The sequence below is a fragment of the Ptychodera flava genome, chromosome 8, assembly GCF_041260155.1.
Source record: "Ptychodera flava strain L36383 chromosome 8, AS_Pfla_20210202, whole genome shotgun sequence".
Taxonomy (NCBI): domain Eukaryota; kingdom Metazoa; phylum Hemichordata; class Enteropneusta; family Ptychoderidae; genus Ptychodera; species Ptychodera flava.
This window is the reverse complement of record NC_091935.1, coordinates 5,345,014-5,360,084: the sequence shown is the minus strand read 5'-3', so window position 1 is coordinate 5,360,084 and position 15,071 is coordinate 5,345,014. Positions and strand designations below refer to the sequence as shown.

General features: G+C 37.7%; 1 protein-coding gene across 2 annotated transcripts in view; it reads left to right on the top strand.

Annotated features, from left to right (window-relative positions):
* LOC139138261 (HEAT repeat-containing protein 1-like) overlaps positions 1–15,071 on the top strand; it is a 64,017-nt gene that overhangs the window by 19,870 nt on the left and 29,076 nt on the right. For both annotated transcript variants that reach the window (XM_070706568.1, XM_070706569.1), the window contains exons 9-19: positions 3,931–4,048; positions 4,396–4,497; positions 5,000–5,095; positions 5,393–5,484; positions 9,086–9,297; positions 10,182–10,300; positions 11,735–11,926; positions 12,612–12,816; positions 13,490–13,647; positions 14,346–14,526; positions 14,782–14,963. In XM_070706568.1, coding sequence (XP_070562669.1) covers positions 3,931–4,048; positions 4,396–4,497; positions 5,000–5,095; positions 5,393–5,484; positions 9,086–9,297; positions 10,182–10,300; positions 11,735–11,926; positions 12,612–12,816; positions 13,490–13,647; positions 14,346–14,526; positions 14,782–14,963 — 1,657 coding nt within the window. The remainder of the gene's footprint in view (positions 1–3,930; positions 4,049–4,395; positions 4,498–4,999; positions 5,096–5,392; positions 5,485–9,085; positions 9,298–10,181; positions 10,301–11,734; positions 11,927–12,611; positions 12,817–13,489; positions 13,648–14,345; positions 14,527–14,781; positions 14,964–15,071) is intronic.

Sequence of the window (15,071 nt, the reverse complement as noted above, 5' to 3'; positions counted from 1 at the left end):
TCCACAAAGGAATTTTTATGGGTGGGCTGCCTCTAAGTTTTTGGAGCAATCTGTTCATATGCAAATACATATACAAAAGAATACATTTTCACAACAAAAGAATATGCAAATTATGCAAGGTAATGTGATTTGGTCATCTGTCTATTTTTCTAAGCCATAGAGAACACTGGAAGTATACCAGTTTGATACTCACCCATACTACAATTTGGAGTCATCTTTAGTACTTCTATTGTATTTCTTATGATTCAGCATTATCCAAAGTGATATAGATATATTTGTTTATTGAGGGGATAATTAAAACTTGCACACGGTAAACGAACTAAGTGCGTTTAGTCTCAACTGCCTCCCCTAAACGAAAGCTTGGAAGTGCGAAAATCCAACCAAGCCTTATTCTTTATCTGCATACCAACAATCAGTAATTATGTCGCTATGAAATCACAAATATGCTACCGAACCCCTCCCCACCCCCCCTCTAGAATCAATGTCTTTTCAATGCAAAATCAACAATGACCCAACCAATAGAATGAAATGAGACAGTGTATCAAAAATCATTGTGATGTTATTTTACTTATGCACTGATTCACATGTATGTCAAAAGAATGCTGGTGTAGCGCTGGTACCGTACTGGCCTGGTACACACCCAATGATATAATGTGATATTTTGTGATACATAAAATCATGTAGCAAGATGTTGCGATATGAAGACTTGTAGTGCGATTTTTGTGCACGGTAATCGAAATACAGCCAAACCCCCTCCCCCCTAAACACAGAAGTTGCGTTTGCCATGCACGTGTTTTAATTATCCATGGCCCCTTATCTTTAATGGCATCCAAAGACAGGCAGACCATAACTACTAATGCTAGGAAGACAGGACCCCCATTGGCATTCAGGTGTAAAATTACAGAGTCACTAAAGATAAGTAAGCTACGTGTATCTTGTAGTCACATCACAATGGAAAGTGTTTTTAGCTCCCATAGCCATATGTATATATGGCAATGGAAGCTATTCTTATAGGCTTGGGAAATGTCTGTATGTCTGTATGTCTGTATGTCTGTATGTCTGTCCGTCAACATCAAAAACTCCAAAACCGCTGCACATTTCATCTTGATATTTGGTGTGTACATGGATGATGGGCTGTAGATGAGATTTTGTTCAAATGAAGTTGTCATTGCCAAAATATGCAAATTAAGTGAAAAAATGTAAAACAGTCAAAATTGAAAAACTCAATAACCACTGAGCAGATTACATGAAAAATTAGCATGTAAGTACTTTGGGCTGACATGAAATGATTGTGCACATCTTGGGTCAGTATCTTGGACTTGCTATTTTTCATGAATTTTTTTGTAATTTTCTCCCATTTTTGGTCAAAAAATCTCCTGCTCTGAAACCACAAGTCCGATTGATTTGAAACTTGGTATGGAAGTGCATAGGAGTGACCTTTCCCAAATTTGGGCAAATCGTGGTGAAATTTGCATATTTTTAGTTTACACATCCATAGACTCCCATGTATAAGGCAGATCTCCATAGACTCCCATGTATAAGGCCACGAAAAATAAAATTTAGTTTCTCATCGTATTCATATTGCAAAAAGGATGCAGTGACACAATTTTTAGTCCCCACGGATGAAGTCCAGTGAGCTTATAGATTGGGTCTGTGTTCATGTCCGTCTGTTCGTCCATCCGTGAGTCAATCCGTTCACGCAGATATCTCGGATATTTTGACAAAATGTCATGTGACCTTGATGACCTTTGATCTCAGATATACATATTTGTCCATAACTCAGTAACCACAAGTGCTACCACCCTTCATATATGGTATGATGGGACAGCTTATGACGCCACATATTGTACCTCATTAATTATGCGCATATCTAATTTTGAGCGAGCCAATAGATCTAGAGGTCTGATTTTTGGTATATAGGGATAACTTAGCAAAATAAATTTTTTGACAAAATGTCACGTGACCTCGGTGACCTTTGACCTCAAATATACATATTTGTCCATAACTCAGTAACCACAAGTGCTACAGCCTTCATGTATGGTATGATGGGACACCTTATGACGCCACATATTGTACCTAATTAATTATGCGCATATCTAATTTTGAGCGAGCCAATAGAGCTAGAGGTCTGATTTTTGGTATATAGGGATAACTTAGCAAAACAATTTTTTTGACAAAATGTCACGTGACCTTGGTGACCTTTGACCTCAAATATACATATTTGTCCATAACTCAGTAACCACAAGTGCTACAGCCTTCATGTATGGTATGATGGGACACCTTATGACGCCACATATTGTACCTCATTAATTATGCACATATCTAATTTTGAGCGAGCCAATAGAGCTAGAGGTCTGATTTTTGGTATATAGGGATAACTTAGCAAAACAATTTTTTTGACAAAATGTCACGTGACCTCAGTGACCTTTGACCTCAAATATACATATTTGTCCATAACTCAGTAACCACAAGTGCTACAGCCTTCATGTATGGTATGATGGGACACCTTATGATGCCACATATTGTACCTAATTAATTATGCGCATATCTAATTTTGAGCGAGCCAATAGAGCTAGAGGTCTGATTTTTGGTATATAGGGATAACTTAGCAATACAAATATACATATTTGTCCATAACTCAGTAACCACAAGTGCTACAGCCTTCATGTATGGTATGATGGGACACCTTATGACGCCACATATTGTACCTCATTAATTATGCACATATCTAATTTTGAGCGAGCCAATAGAGCTAGAGGTCTGATTTTGGTATATAGGGATAACTTAGCAAAACAATTTTTTTGACAAAATGTCACGTGACCTCGGTGACCTTTGACCTCAAATATACATATTTGTCCATAACTCAGTAACCACAAGTGCTACAGCCTTCATGTATGGTATGATGGGACACCTTATGATGCCACATACTGTACTCAATAATTATGCGCATATCTCATTCTGAGCGAGCCAATAGAGCTGGATGTCTGATTTTTGGTATATAGGGATAACTATAGGAGAGAAATTTTTTACCAAATGTCATGTGACCTCGATGACCTTTTACCTAAAATATATGTTTATGTCAATAAATAAGTAACCACAAGTGCTATGTCCTTTGTATTTAGTAGGATGGGAGACCTTATGACAACACACGCTTTACCTCATTAATTAAGTACACATCTAATTCTGGGCAGCGAATACAGCTAGAGATCTGATTTTTTGGCATATAGGGATTAATTAGCCATATAATTTTTTTTTCAAAATGTCATGTGACCTCGATGACCTTTGACCTTAATTATACATATATATGCATATTTCAGTAACCACAAGTTCTATACCCTCCAATTTTGATAGGATATTAGACCTTAAGATGTCACATCTTGTACCTCATTTATAATGCGCATATGTATTTCTTGGCTGGCCAATACTGCTAGAGGTCTGATCTTTGTTCCCGATTTAGAACCATAACTTAGACATGCCTCATGTGTTTCAAATTGGAACAACGATATAGACCTATGTGCCCATAGATCTCAACATATACACTCCAGTGATACTTCTTAATGACCACATTTTCCTCCCCCATCAAGACTAATACTGCTATTACAAGTGGGGACTATGTCATTGTAAATGACTTGTTGAGTTAATGGTTGTATCACAGTATTCGATATATCTAATTCTGTATTTTTTCCATTTTATATTCTGAATAATTACATTAAACATATTTCACTGTCTCCAGTACATTTCATTTAAGTATTTTCACTTCATGCACTTTATCCCTTTCACACATGTTCAAATATCTGACCAGAGAACAAACACTAAATAGTCCAGGATGGGAGCTACAGTGTCATTGACGCTATTTTTTAACCAGCAGTAAATACTGAAAAGCACTGAATATGAATTTTTGACAATGACTTTTTGACAATGACTTTTCAGGTTTCCTGTGTCGGTTGACAAGGCCCTGGAAGAAACGATGCAAGAAGACCATGATAAGAAAGACAGAGAGATTGTACAGCACTTTATTTCAATGGCAGTATCAGGACCCAAGTATCAGGTACATTCGTGTGAATTTTACTTTTCTAAAGACGCTTTAAATGTTGATACTGTAGAATTTTCGTGGTGTACCATCAAAGAGCCTATTGCAAGACTGCAGTTTTCAAATGTCAAAATCCAAGATGATTTTCAAATTTATCTTCGGCATGAAAAATTTGAGTGGAGTCATTTATACTGTTCCACAGATACACACCGAGTAACTGTATTGTTAAAACTGAAAATCAGCCTTAACCCTTTCACCACCATGGTTTGTCCCAAATCCATTGTTTTCTATGGTAAAGTTGGACCTGTATACAGGGAACTGGGATGAAAGGTTAAAAACTGTGGTAATGTGGTTTTTCTATACAGGTTGTTGAGAAGTGCCAAACCTCCCTGATGTTGAGTCTTAATCATCCAAGTTCAAAGGTCAGAGCCATGGCTGTCAAGCACCTCAAGTCAACGATTGAACAGGTAAGAGACCAAGAACCTAGCCAGATGATATCTTGTTTTGAGATCTGTTTCAAATTTTAGATTGTTATGTTTCCTGAAAAGTCTAAATCAATGTGCCATCTACTCTTAACTCATCAACTTGAGTCTGTCAGTGTGGTGATTTCTTGAAATGTCTTTCATCAGCCTTGTACTGTTGAAGAAAGAGAAAACTCTCTTGAATCAGTGGCACGCCAATTTTGCCTTGAAATCAACATTGATCGCGGTGTTTTTGTTGTGGTTTAGTTACATTGCATACAAATGAGCTCATGGCAAGAATTACACATACCGAAGACCTGTAGCACAACGGGCAATATTGTTCTTATGATAGAAATTATGTACCTGTCTAAGGGTGCCCTTCATGATGAGTAAATACAAACATACCCCCTAGGGTGCAATTGAATTGTACCCAGCATACATGTAGCATTGGCATCACTCCAATCTTGCCAAGAATACTAACGCTGAGAAATGTTTTTCTTTGTAACAGGGTGAGGAGACAGATGACTTTTTAAGAGAATCCTTACTACAGAGGTTAAACGATGATAACCCAGGGGTAGTCAAGGCAGTGCTTAGCCTTAAAGAGGTGAATACGTACATTTATTCCCATCCCAAATAAAATGTGACAAAGCTCAGATTTTCATGTGTATTGACCTTGATTCTTAATTATTGGGAATTTCTGAATCAGGTGTATTCTGTTACAATATCCATGTTTGCCAGTCTTATTCTAATTATCACATACTTATCCTGATTATAACTACAAAATAATTGTTTGTAGCACTTTTATCATTTCAATTTTATTTGTAGTTTACGTACATATTTTGAGTGTTTCTGTTGATTCCGACGATAACAACATTTGCAATGATTCCTGATATTTTCACAGAGGTTAACAGATGTGTTTCCAGGAGACGTCCTTTATAAGTCGTTGTTTGAGCTCTTGAAGAAATGGAATGCAAATTCCAAGCAGGCGTCATGGTAAGCCGTTATCAGGCCAATCATAGTTGTAGCATGAATACTTTCTAGTGATTTTGTTTGTCTTTTGGTTATCATAGTTATACAGCAATGGTACATACAATATAAACATTAAAGGTATGGAAATCGATCCCAGGGCCTAGGAGTGGCACATGTAAAACAGTGTGTATCTTTGCGTCAGAGGCGGAATAAATCTATTTATCCAGGAAATCTTAATCCCGACTGCTATGTTTGTACGCACATAGAGCCAGTCGACGTTAGGGACACAAAAAACAACACGAGGAACAAACAGGCAGTGGTTTTGAACAAAATCAATGTACCCGGTACTTCACCGATGTCTGTAACTCAGTACATGAAAATATTCGTAGCTTGACGCACTTTGAACATAGCTCGTAACAAGTGACAGCGGAAAGCCCACAGAACTACGTGTACAACTATAACAGCCACTCATGTAGTGGCGCTCAGTGAAGATTTTTCGATCAACAACTTTGACGGATGATGGACTGACCTTTTCTACCGCAATTGTTATCTCCCTCGATTCAGCACAAAATTTTCGTATGAACTATTGATGCTGTGCTTACAGTTGTTACGTAGTGGTAAATCCTAGTCGCATTTACGACTGCTGCGTAAACAGTCAATGAATAAATTTTGCACGCATTTACGAGCACTGGATATTACTACCGTTTTTAATCGAAAACCGTCCGTATACGCACATGACAGTTGTGACAAAAACAACACAAAAAATCTGGCGTACATTGTTACTGCATTACTTTGACCAAAAAATCACCCAAATGCCGAACGGTGATCATACAGAACTCTGCTGCAGGTTTCTGGACTAAACGACCCCAAACCGACCGGGTCCCAGTCAACTGTGCCGGGCTCGACGTCTACTCTATCAGCGTCAACTCAAACTTTCACTCCAGAAAACTTTACCCCACAAACTGGGAATATACTAAATTTACCTTGAAAAAATTTCAAACTTTGTATCGTATTGAAAAAATCTTACCGGGGCCACGGAGCAAATTAAAAACCAACAAACCCCAACAGAAACAGTGGAATGATCATTAGTGTGCAAGGTCGCTGTATTATATGTCAGGGTGAAAAAATCTAGCTTTGAAATTTCTGGACTGTACAAACGGCGGGGCAGAATTAGACAAGATTACGACCAATGTCCGCCGATGGTACATAACGTACTGTTGATAGCAGGTAGTTCGGTGTCCAGTGAGAACACGATTCCGAATATATCACGGCTGTTGATTTGAGCTGCCTCCGATCGAAAATTTTCAACACAAAGACATGATATCAATAATTTTGCGAGATTATAAGTACCCGCTGTCTTCTCGCCAAATAGCTGCGATCAAGATCATTATGATAGAAGCAATTGACCGCCGAACACCTGCTTGCTGATCTTATACACAACGTGTAAAATTGATTATTCCTGCTGAGAAATACGACAGCAAATATTGCAATGTGAATTTCTTACTATCTTCCTCGCAATGGTTTTGCATCTGTGTTTATTTTATCACGGTCACTGGACCATTTCTGACGATTTTTACTAACAAAGAATCAGTTCACACTCATCGTGGGAACACATTGCAAAGACGTTCACAAAATTTTCATCACATTCATCACATTACCGTAATCCCCGTTTCAAAGACGTAGGAAATGTATAATGATTTGTTTATCTTGAAAAATCCCGAACTGAAGCCTCTAAATACAAAATGATTTTTCTTCTGACAACTTCCCGACAACTTTACAATCACACTCTGGTCATCACATGGCGGTTGTAACCGTACAAGTGCTGCTGCCAATGGAGAATCAAAAGACTTCAAATCAACAGTCAAAACGTACGGAAAAAATATCAATATCCAAGCAATGTAAAACAATAATTTTGATAAGGTCAATTTATTGTATATTATAAAAAATCTCCAGACCACTCGGAACACCGTAAGATTATGATCTCACTCATTCGAATACTACACTCACACGGTAGGGTAAAAAATGGGAACTCAAATCGTTATATACTGCTTCCGTCAAACAGGTCCGCTTATCTAAAGACGGCAAAATGGTAAAAAAGACGGTAAAATGACCATAATTATTATTGCTTGTCTCTGTAAATTTTGCCGACTATTCGTTAGTAGTTGTCGAATTTCTTGAGTTTGTCCGAAAACTATTTCAGTGAATGACGTAAGTTTCAAGACACCCGAGTGCGAACGCAATATCGATATGGAGATAGCAAAATCAGTCACAGACAATCGAGGAAGAACATAAAGTCTATTTATCTGCGATTTAATTCATCCTAGGTTACCATGAAAGTAAAAAAGGTAATGTTGTGCCCTGGTTGGGAACTAAAAGTTGATTAAGTTTTCAAAAAAACGTCAGCTAATACTCGAACAATTTAGTAAAAACTAGCTCAGAAAAACGTATAGAGAAGAACGACATCACCGATCACGGCGATCTTCAGATCTTTTATCATGTTTCAGTCTGAACGGTCAACATTTGATGCTATAATCTATGTCAAGTGTCTCTTTTTGGTCAAATCCGACAGAGATGAATCAATCACGATTTAGTTTCATCGCCCCGACCCGACAGGAAATAATGAAGCTCATGGGCACCCGTACACATGTAATCGTGGCATGAACGTATCCAATGCCCGTCCACTGCATGAGCCATTGACCGTGCATCGCGAGCAAACAACGGTTTTGGATGTCACGAGAGCATTTTTTTCGCAGTCTGTGAGCGGTTGAATGGTTTAGGTAGGCTGCATACATGTAGATCGGAATCGAGTTGATTTCGGCGGAAAACAGTTAGAAAGTAGTTTTTCGTGCTCCGTCCAAATTGGATCCGCATGTTGCCGGTTTTGTCCATGGTAATCAGCAGAGCTGTGGTGGGAGGCCGTATAACGCCGGGAATACACGTCATCGTACGCAGGGCTATGCCACAACATACTTCCAAAGGCGATCTATCGTAAAATATCGTACTGCAGGTCAACAAAAACATCACCCATTCATAGGTCTACAGGTACACATATCAACGAACAAAAAGGGAGAGGCAATCTGCTTGAAACCATGAAGTAGTCCGTTTGTGTCTGAATTCATTGAGGCGCGTGTTCAGTAACCGTTGGTCAAGTTTTTTCGTTCAGTAGTAAGAATCGTTTATTTATTGTTGACATCCTAATCGATCCCATGTACACAACAAATGTTTGATCGTTTGCACCTTTGCGCGTCCCCTCGTGATTGGCAGCTGTTTGAATGCTTTCATCTATTGTTTGTTGGACGCTTCGAACACAGCATCGAAGCAGTTTTGGCATCAAAAATCAACTTAAAATGGAAAAAATGAGAGAATTTCGCCAACAGGGTGATGCCACAAGTATTCACAAAACGTAATATGTTGGAACAGTGCTTTAATTTACACCATGGTTGTTGAAAGATCCAGATTTTCGGGAGCATTCGTTGACGTTGTTACCATGTGCCACTCATGTTGGATTATGAATCCCCAGGGAGATAGGGGGTATTTATAGGCTCCCCCTGCCTTTAAGTCTCAGAAATTAGTATCAACCAACTCTGAAAATTTTCCCACTCATAACATTGCACTATATTTTCAGGTGGTCCGTTGGGTCAGATGTCATGGCCATACTGTGTAGTAGGCAGATGATAGCCAAGGCCGGAGCCCTGAAGGACCAATGTATGTTGACAAGTCTTCCTTATCTGTACCTGACAAACGTCAAATATCCCATGCTGGGCAGACAGATAGCAGAGCAAATATCAACTTCACCATTGGCAAAGCAGAGTAAGATTTTGTGTAACTTAGATGAAGGTGAGTTTCTTTCAGTTCAATATTTCAATGGATGTCGCAGACATTGGGAAATGAAATGTGATGAATATGATGTTCGTATATCACACTGTTTGATGTACATGTATGTAATGCAATGTTTGAGATGTACATTGTTACTCCACTCCAAAACATTGAATCATATACAACTCTAAAGATTACATAGAACCTCTAACATTTAGATAAAAAAGGCAAATTGGAATCATATTGTCAGAGCACCATATTACGACATTTCTACCGTTCGTCATTATAAATTCAATATGAGGAAAACGATATACAGTGTATACAGTATGTAGTATGAAGCGCTAATTGAATGTCAGCATCCATTGACATTGTGTGTATGTATGTATGTATGTATGTATCTATCTATGTATGTATGTATGTATGTATATATGTATGTATCTATGTATGTATGTATGTTTGTCTTTAGTGGTGTACAGATGCACTGTAGGTCAACAATAGGATGTTGATAAATACATATGTTAGTCCCAAAATATGCAAATGATCCTGAAAAATGGGACAATGGTGAAAAGAAAAAACCAGGAACTAGTGGTTGTTTATATGTGAATAAGAACTCCAAATGAGTGGTAAAATTCCAAATATTGAGAGGATACATTTGTACCAATTTTTCTGCCAATTTGATTCTCCAGGCACACTGCAAGTGTCGTACTGTGATTCTTATTCTTCATTCACTGTTTTCTCCTCTTTTATGAATGTAAAAGTGATCAATACAAGAGACAATTTAGGTTTTGCATGTTGCTTGTCAGATAGTCTCAGGAACCATCCCAGTCCGCATCGACAGATGGTCACATGTAATTATACAGGTAGCTGTGCTTACAATAATGATGAAAACCCCTTTATCTTGATAGCGTACAAGTCTGTGAAGACTGCTACAGATAAAGAAGCCATGGCTAGAATCAATCATGCTGTTATTGAAACTCTGGCAAGGAATATTTTGAAAATGAAAGAGAAAGAAAGAGCAACTGTGGTGAGTACAATCTCTTTTGTTCTTGTATTGTTTTTATGTGTGGATGGCCGGTAAATTTGGGAACATAATATTTATTTATTTAATATTCTGCCTTAAGATTTGTTTCTCAGATACAATATCATACACTATTTTAAATTTTATATAAGCTTTATCAATGCCATTGTTTTTTTTGATGCCATCTCCCGAGATTATCACTGATAATGTATCAGATTATTCAGTGTTGTGGTGTCAGATGTTTTCTACATCTACAAATTCACAGGCACCGCCAAAAATAGAAAATAATAGCAATAATGTACCTCCTGTCAGTCCACAATGGAGTCAAGCAAACTTTGCTCTCTGCATGGTTTCATCTAGTGCATTGTGTCGTGCACAGTTTTCTTTCATCAATTATGGGCCAGGAGGGGTACGCTATTGCTAAACAATTCCATATTTATGCATTGTGTTAGCTTAATTTTAGCAGAGTTTAAAGGGGCAAAGTCGGCCATTTTTCATGAATTTTGTTTGATGCAAGATACTTCTTATATTGTTTGACATGTTGAAAGATACTGAATAAATGGGTGACCATATTAGACCCTGGTTCGGACACGATAAATGAAACCATCGCAAAAATGAATTAATGGTCATGACCATTAATTCATTTTCGCGATGGTTTCATTTAATTTGTCTAAAACCAGGGTCAAATATATGCATGGTCACCCATTTATTCAGTATCTTTCAACATGTCAAACAATATAAGAAGTATCTTGTATCAAACAAAATTCATGAAAAAATGCGACTTTGCCCCTTAAATTGTTTTCAATTTTGGCAAAAATAGGGAGAAAAGAATTATGTGGTATGATATTTATAATAAGTCATAATGTGTTGCATATTCTGTTTGCAAGAAGGGAAATCTTACATTTGTGTGAAGAGTTCTCATTTAGCAAAATCAGAACAGTGTAAGAAGTTTGTAAAGCATGTACAATAACTGAGAATGCGATGTTGTGCATGCAGTGTTTTCTCTGCATGTTTGCTGAAAGGGGCAATTTCTGCCCCATTCATCAAAATTAGGGGGCAGACTTGACATTTTAGGGGCAGAAACAACAACAAATTCACAGGTCACTACACTTTGCGCTTGGGTCACCATCATATGGGTGTATTTGCTTGCTGTGTTTTGTGCGCGATTTTTGCACTGTCAGTAACTTTTAAAGGGCAGAAAGTGGCTCAAAATGCGCAATTTGTGCAATTGTGCAGTTGAGAGAAAACCCTGTACATGTATGCTAGATCACCACTAAGGTGATCTACAATTTTACAAATATCTGGTAAATTTTGACATCTGAAATCTTTCATATTGTATCTGTTCATGTACATTTTTGTAGAAGTGGAAACTTAAAATAACGTTCGGTGTACTTTTTTTAAAATAAAATATTATACCTCCATCCACATTGATCCATAAAGCTGGAGATGCTCTCAAGAGAACTCACCAGCCCAACAACCAGTGCCAGATCAAGATACGTCCTGATGTTCGTTGGAGTCCAATTGCTTGTCATAGCAACAGAGGATGACCTCAAACTCCGGACAGCCATGATGTTGGTGCAAGCACTGAGCCAAGATGTCAAAGAAGTTGTCAACTTTGAACCAAAGAGACCTGTAAGTCTGCTACAAACATTATTAATCAGTACAGTGTCTTATTATAGTACAAAAGATCTGACTGTGTATACAGCTTTGCTTTATAAAAGGGAACTGCAAAATTGATGTGGTTCTCATCAGTACTTGCTGAAGTCTTTGTGAGGAGGGTCAAAGTACAAGTACTTGCCCTTTGAACCCCAGTTTGAGGTGAACCTCAGTATTAAATCATAGTGCACAGGGGTCAGGGGTCAGGGTTCAAAGGTAATTGCATGTTCTGTATACATGCAGTGACTGCGATGGTAGTCGCCAAGCATTTGCACAGGATACTGTAAATACACATGTCAGGCATCTGAACAAGACAAGTGGAGCAAAATTATGACATTACATCAAAGCAGGAGTTACAGTACAGTGTATAAAATGTATTTCAAAATTAAAGGCGAACTGAAATGTCAGTGCAAAGAAGTACATTGTAGGATAAAAGCTCAAAAATTGTTGTTGTTTGAAATTTTGATGGAAGCATTGAAGGATAACAGTGATGTCTGGTACGTACAGAATCAGTCTGTTGACAAAATGGCATTTGAAGAGCATCGTCTTCTGCTGTTTGCTGAAAATGTTGCACTGTTGTAATTTTGGAGTAAAAGTATGTTGGTTCTAGTGTTGACATATCCTGTATGACTTGAAATTGACATCAATTGTCATTTTACAGACTGTAGATGATGATGACGCAGACAGTGACAATGACAAGGAGACGGAATCAGATGTCCTGTCAACATACCAAGCCCATGTCGAAGTTCTCACAATCCTGAAGAAGAAACATTCAAAGAGAAGAGGCTGTCCTGAATCCGTTGCCGTCATCTCCTGGTTTCTTCATCACGTTCTCATTCATATCAGTGTTCCTGAGTCTATGAAAGGTACTTAGAAGTTAGTTTAGGTTGTTTGATCTTCATACCGATTGTGGCATTAACCTTCCATGACCTAGTACATGTAGTTCAACATGTTGTTAGAAAGTTCACAATATTTGATCTGAAAATTGTCTATTTATTATTCATTCTCGTAGAACTCTTGTATTGAGTGTCCACTATGAAGTCAATCAATGTGTTGTATGTGCCAGTACTAAATTTTTAAAATCACAATAATGATCAAATTGATTCTGATAATACAACAATCAAATTAATTTGATAGTAGAGATTTATACAATTTCTGTTAGCTTTGTCCAAGTTTTTTCAATTGTACACACTTGTACTTATTCACTGAGCACATCAAACATAGAATTTGAATCAAACTGTGTTGTTTATTCAGTAAATACCCTGAGGGTATACCAATTGGCTGCTGAAATAAAGAGGTTTCTAGTGACCTTTCATCTAACTGAATGAGAAATCCTAAAAGTTGTCAATTTTAAGCTGGTCTTAGACAAAGCCTATGGCCATTACTTTACACGATGTGCTGTTGCAACATGCTGTGATTGGCAGTTTGTGAACTAGTTCACTCAGTAAGAAAATTCAGAATATTAGGAATATTGTAAAGAGTAAGTAAACACAAATGGGTCTGTAGTGTATCATTTACCTGGTTATCCTCCATTTTTAGGTCAAAGATGGTGGCGCTTTGACAGAAGAGAAGAAGATGAAGGGATGTATAGTCACATCATGTTGACCTTGTTTGACCTATTGACCTCGGGGTCAGCTGACAGTAAACGGACAAGCAGTGTTTCGTCGTTTAGGAATTTGCTGAAGACTTTTATAGAGGTGAGTGCATCTTTCCAATTTGTTGGCAGCTAAATTCTGTAATTTCTCTCATGCTTGAATGATGAAATCAATCAGATTTATCACATACAGAGAGGTCAAGTCCATCCTCTTAAAACAAATAATTTGATTTGTGTCAGAACTGTTTTGTATCTGTCTGCTCTGTCTGTATGGACTTGTTCATGTGAACAAACAACATTGGATATTTCACAGAAGACTTGTGGTGACATGGTCATTACATCACTCATGTTTTCCTTTCCCAAATGAAGAAAAACATTAACCCTTTGAGTGATGCAATTTTCCCCACCAAAATTATCGTTGCAACATTTTACCAATTTTGTGAATTTTGTGTAATTTTTTGACAATTTTGCACCAAATGAGTGTCATGTTTTATTGGCTTCAGATTTTTATCAAATTATAGCAAAAATTCGAAAAAAAATTGACTGGTGTATATTTTGATATGGGTAACAAAATTGGACTTTGGTGCTCAAAGGGTTAAGGAGTAATCAGCAAATATACTCAGATATACATGGTGGCTTTGGATGTGTGACAATACTTTAAATCACTAGATTATTCATTGTTTAGATTATTATTATTATTAGATTATTCAATTCTTTGTGGTTGACACAAATTTTACTGTCCTACAGACGTACAAGATGAAAAATTGACTAGACTTGCGGATTGAAACGTTCTTATTTTAGCATCACTTCAAAGAAAAGCCAAGACTCTGGAATTTTTTGTCTTCCATCTGGGCGTGCCATAGTAAGGACCGACCTGTAGCGTCAGCTGTTGTCCAGCTGCGAGCTCTCCATGTTGGGAATGCTAGTTTCAGCAACATTAGTGAGGCAGATGGATATCCATTGTGTGGTCAGCACTCTACAGGTAAATAGGGTTCTGTACTGAGTCCTTTTACCATCTCTCAGCCCACTGCTTATCTAGTTCCATGTCTACATCAGCTAAGACTTTGCCATCGACAGGATATATTTCAAATTGCAGCTGTTTACTCCCATAACATGTAAGTAGTAAACTTATCATAATGTCTCATCTCTCACTCAGGGAGATGCACCCAGTGGTTTACTTTTTATCAGATTCATTGTAAAAAGACAAAACTGACGGTGATATCTTTTGCTGTTGCAGTTGTACCTTCTCTGCTGGGAGTGCTGTCATGTCCCATTCAGCCAATCAGACAAGCCGCTTCGTTGTGTCTCAGGACCATCCACAAATCATATTCAAATGAGGGCCAACCATATATGGTACTGATACAGAAACTGGTTGAACGGAGAGAGGAACTCAAAGCAGACCCCAATCACCTTTCACAGGTAAGGACAGTAAGATATTGATATTCATGGTACTGTAAACGCCTATTATGAAATGTTTAATTTTCATAAATTCCTTAACCCCACTGGTATAGCAATAATGTTTCATGA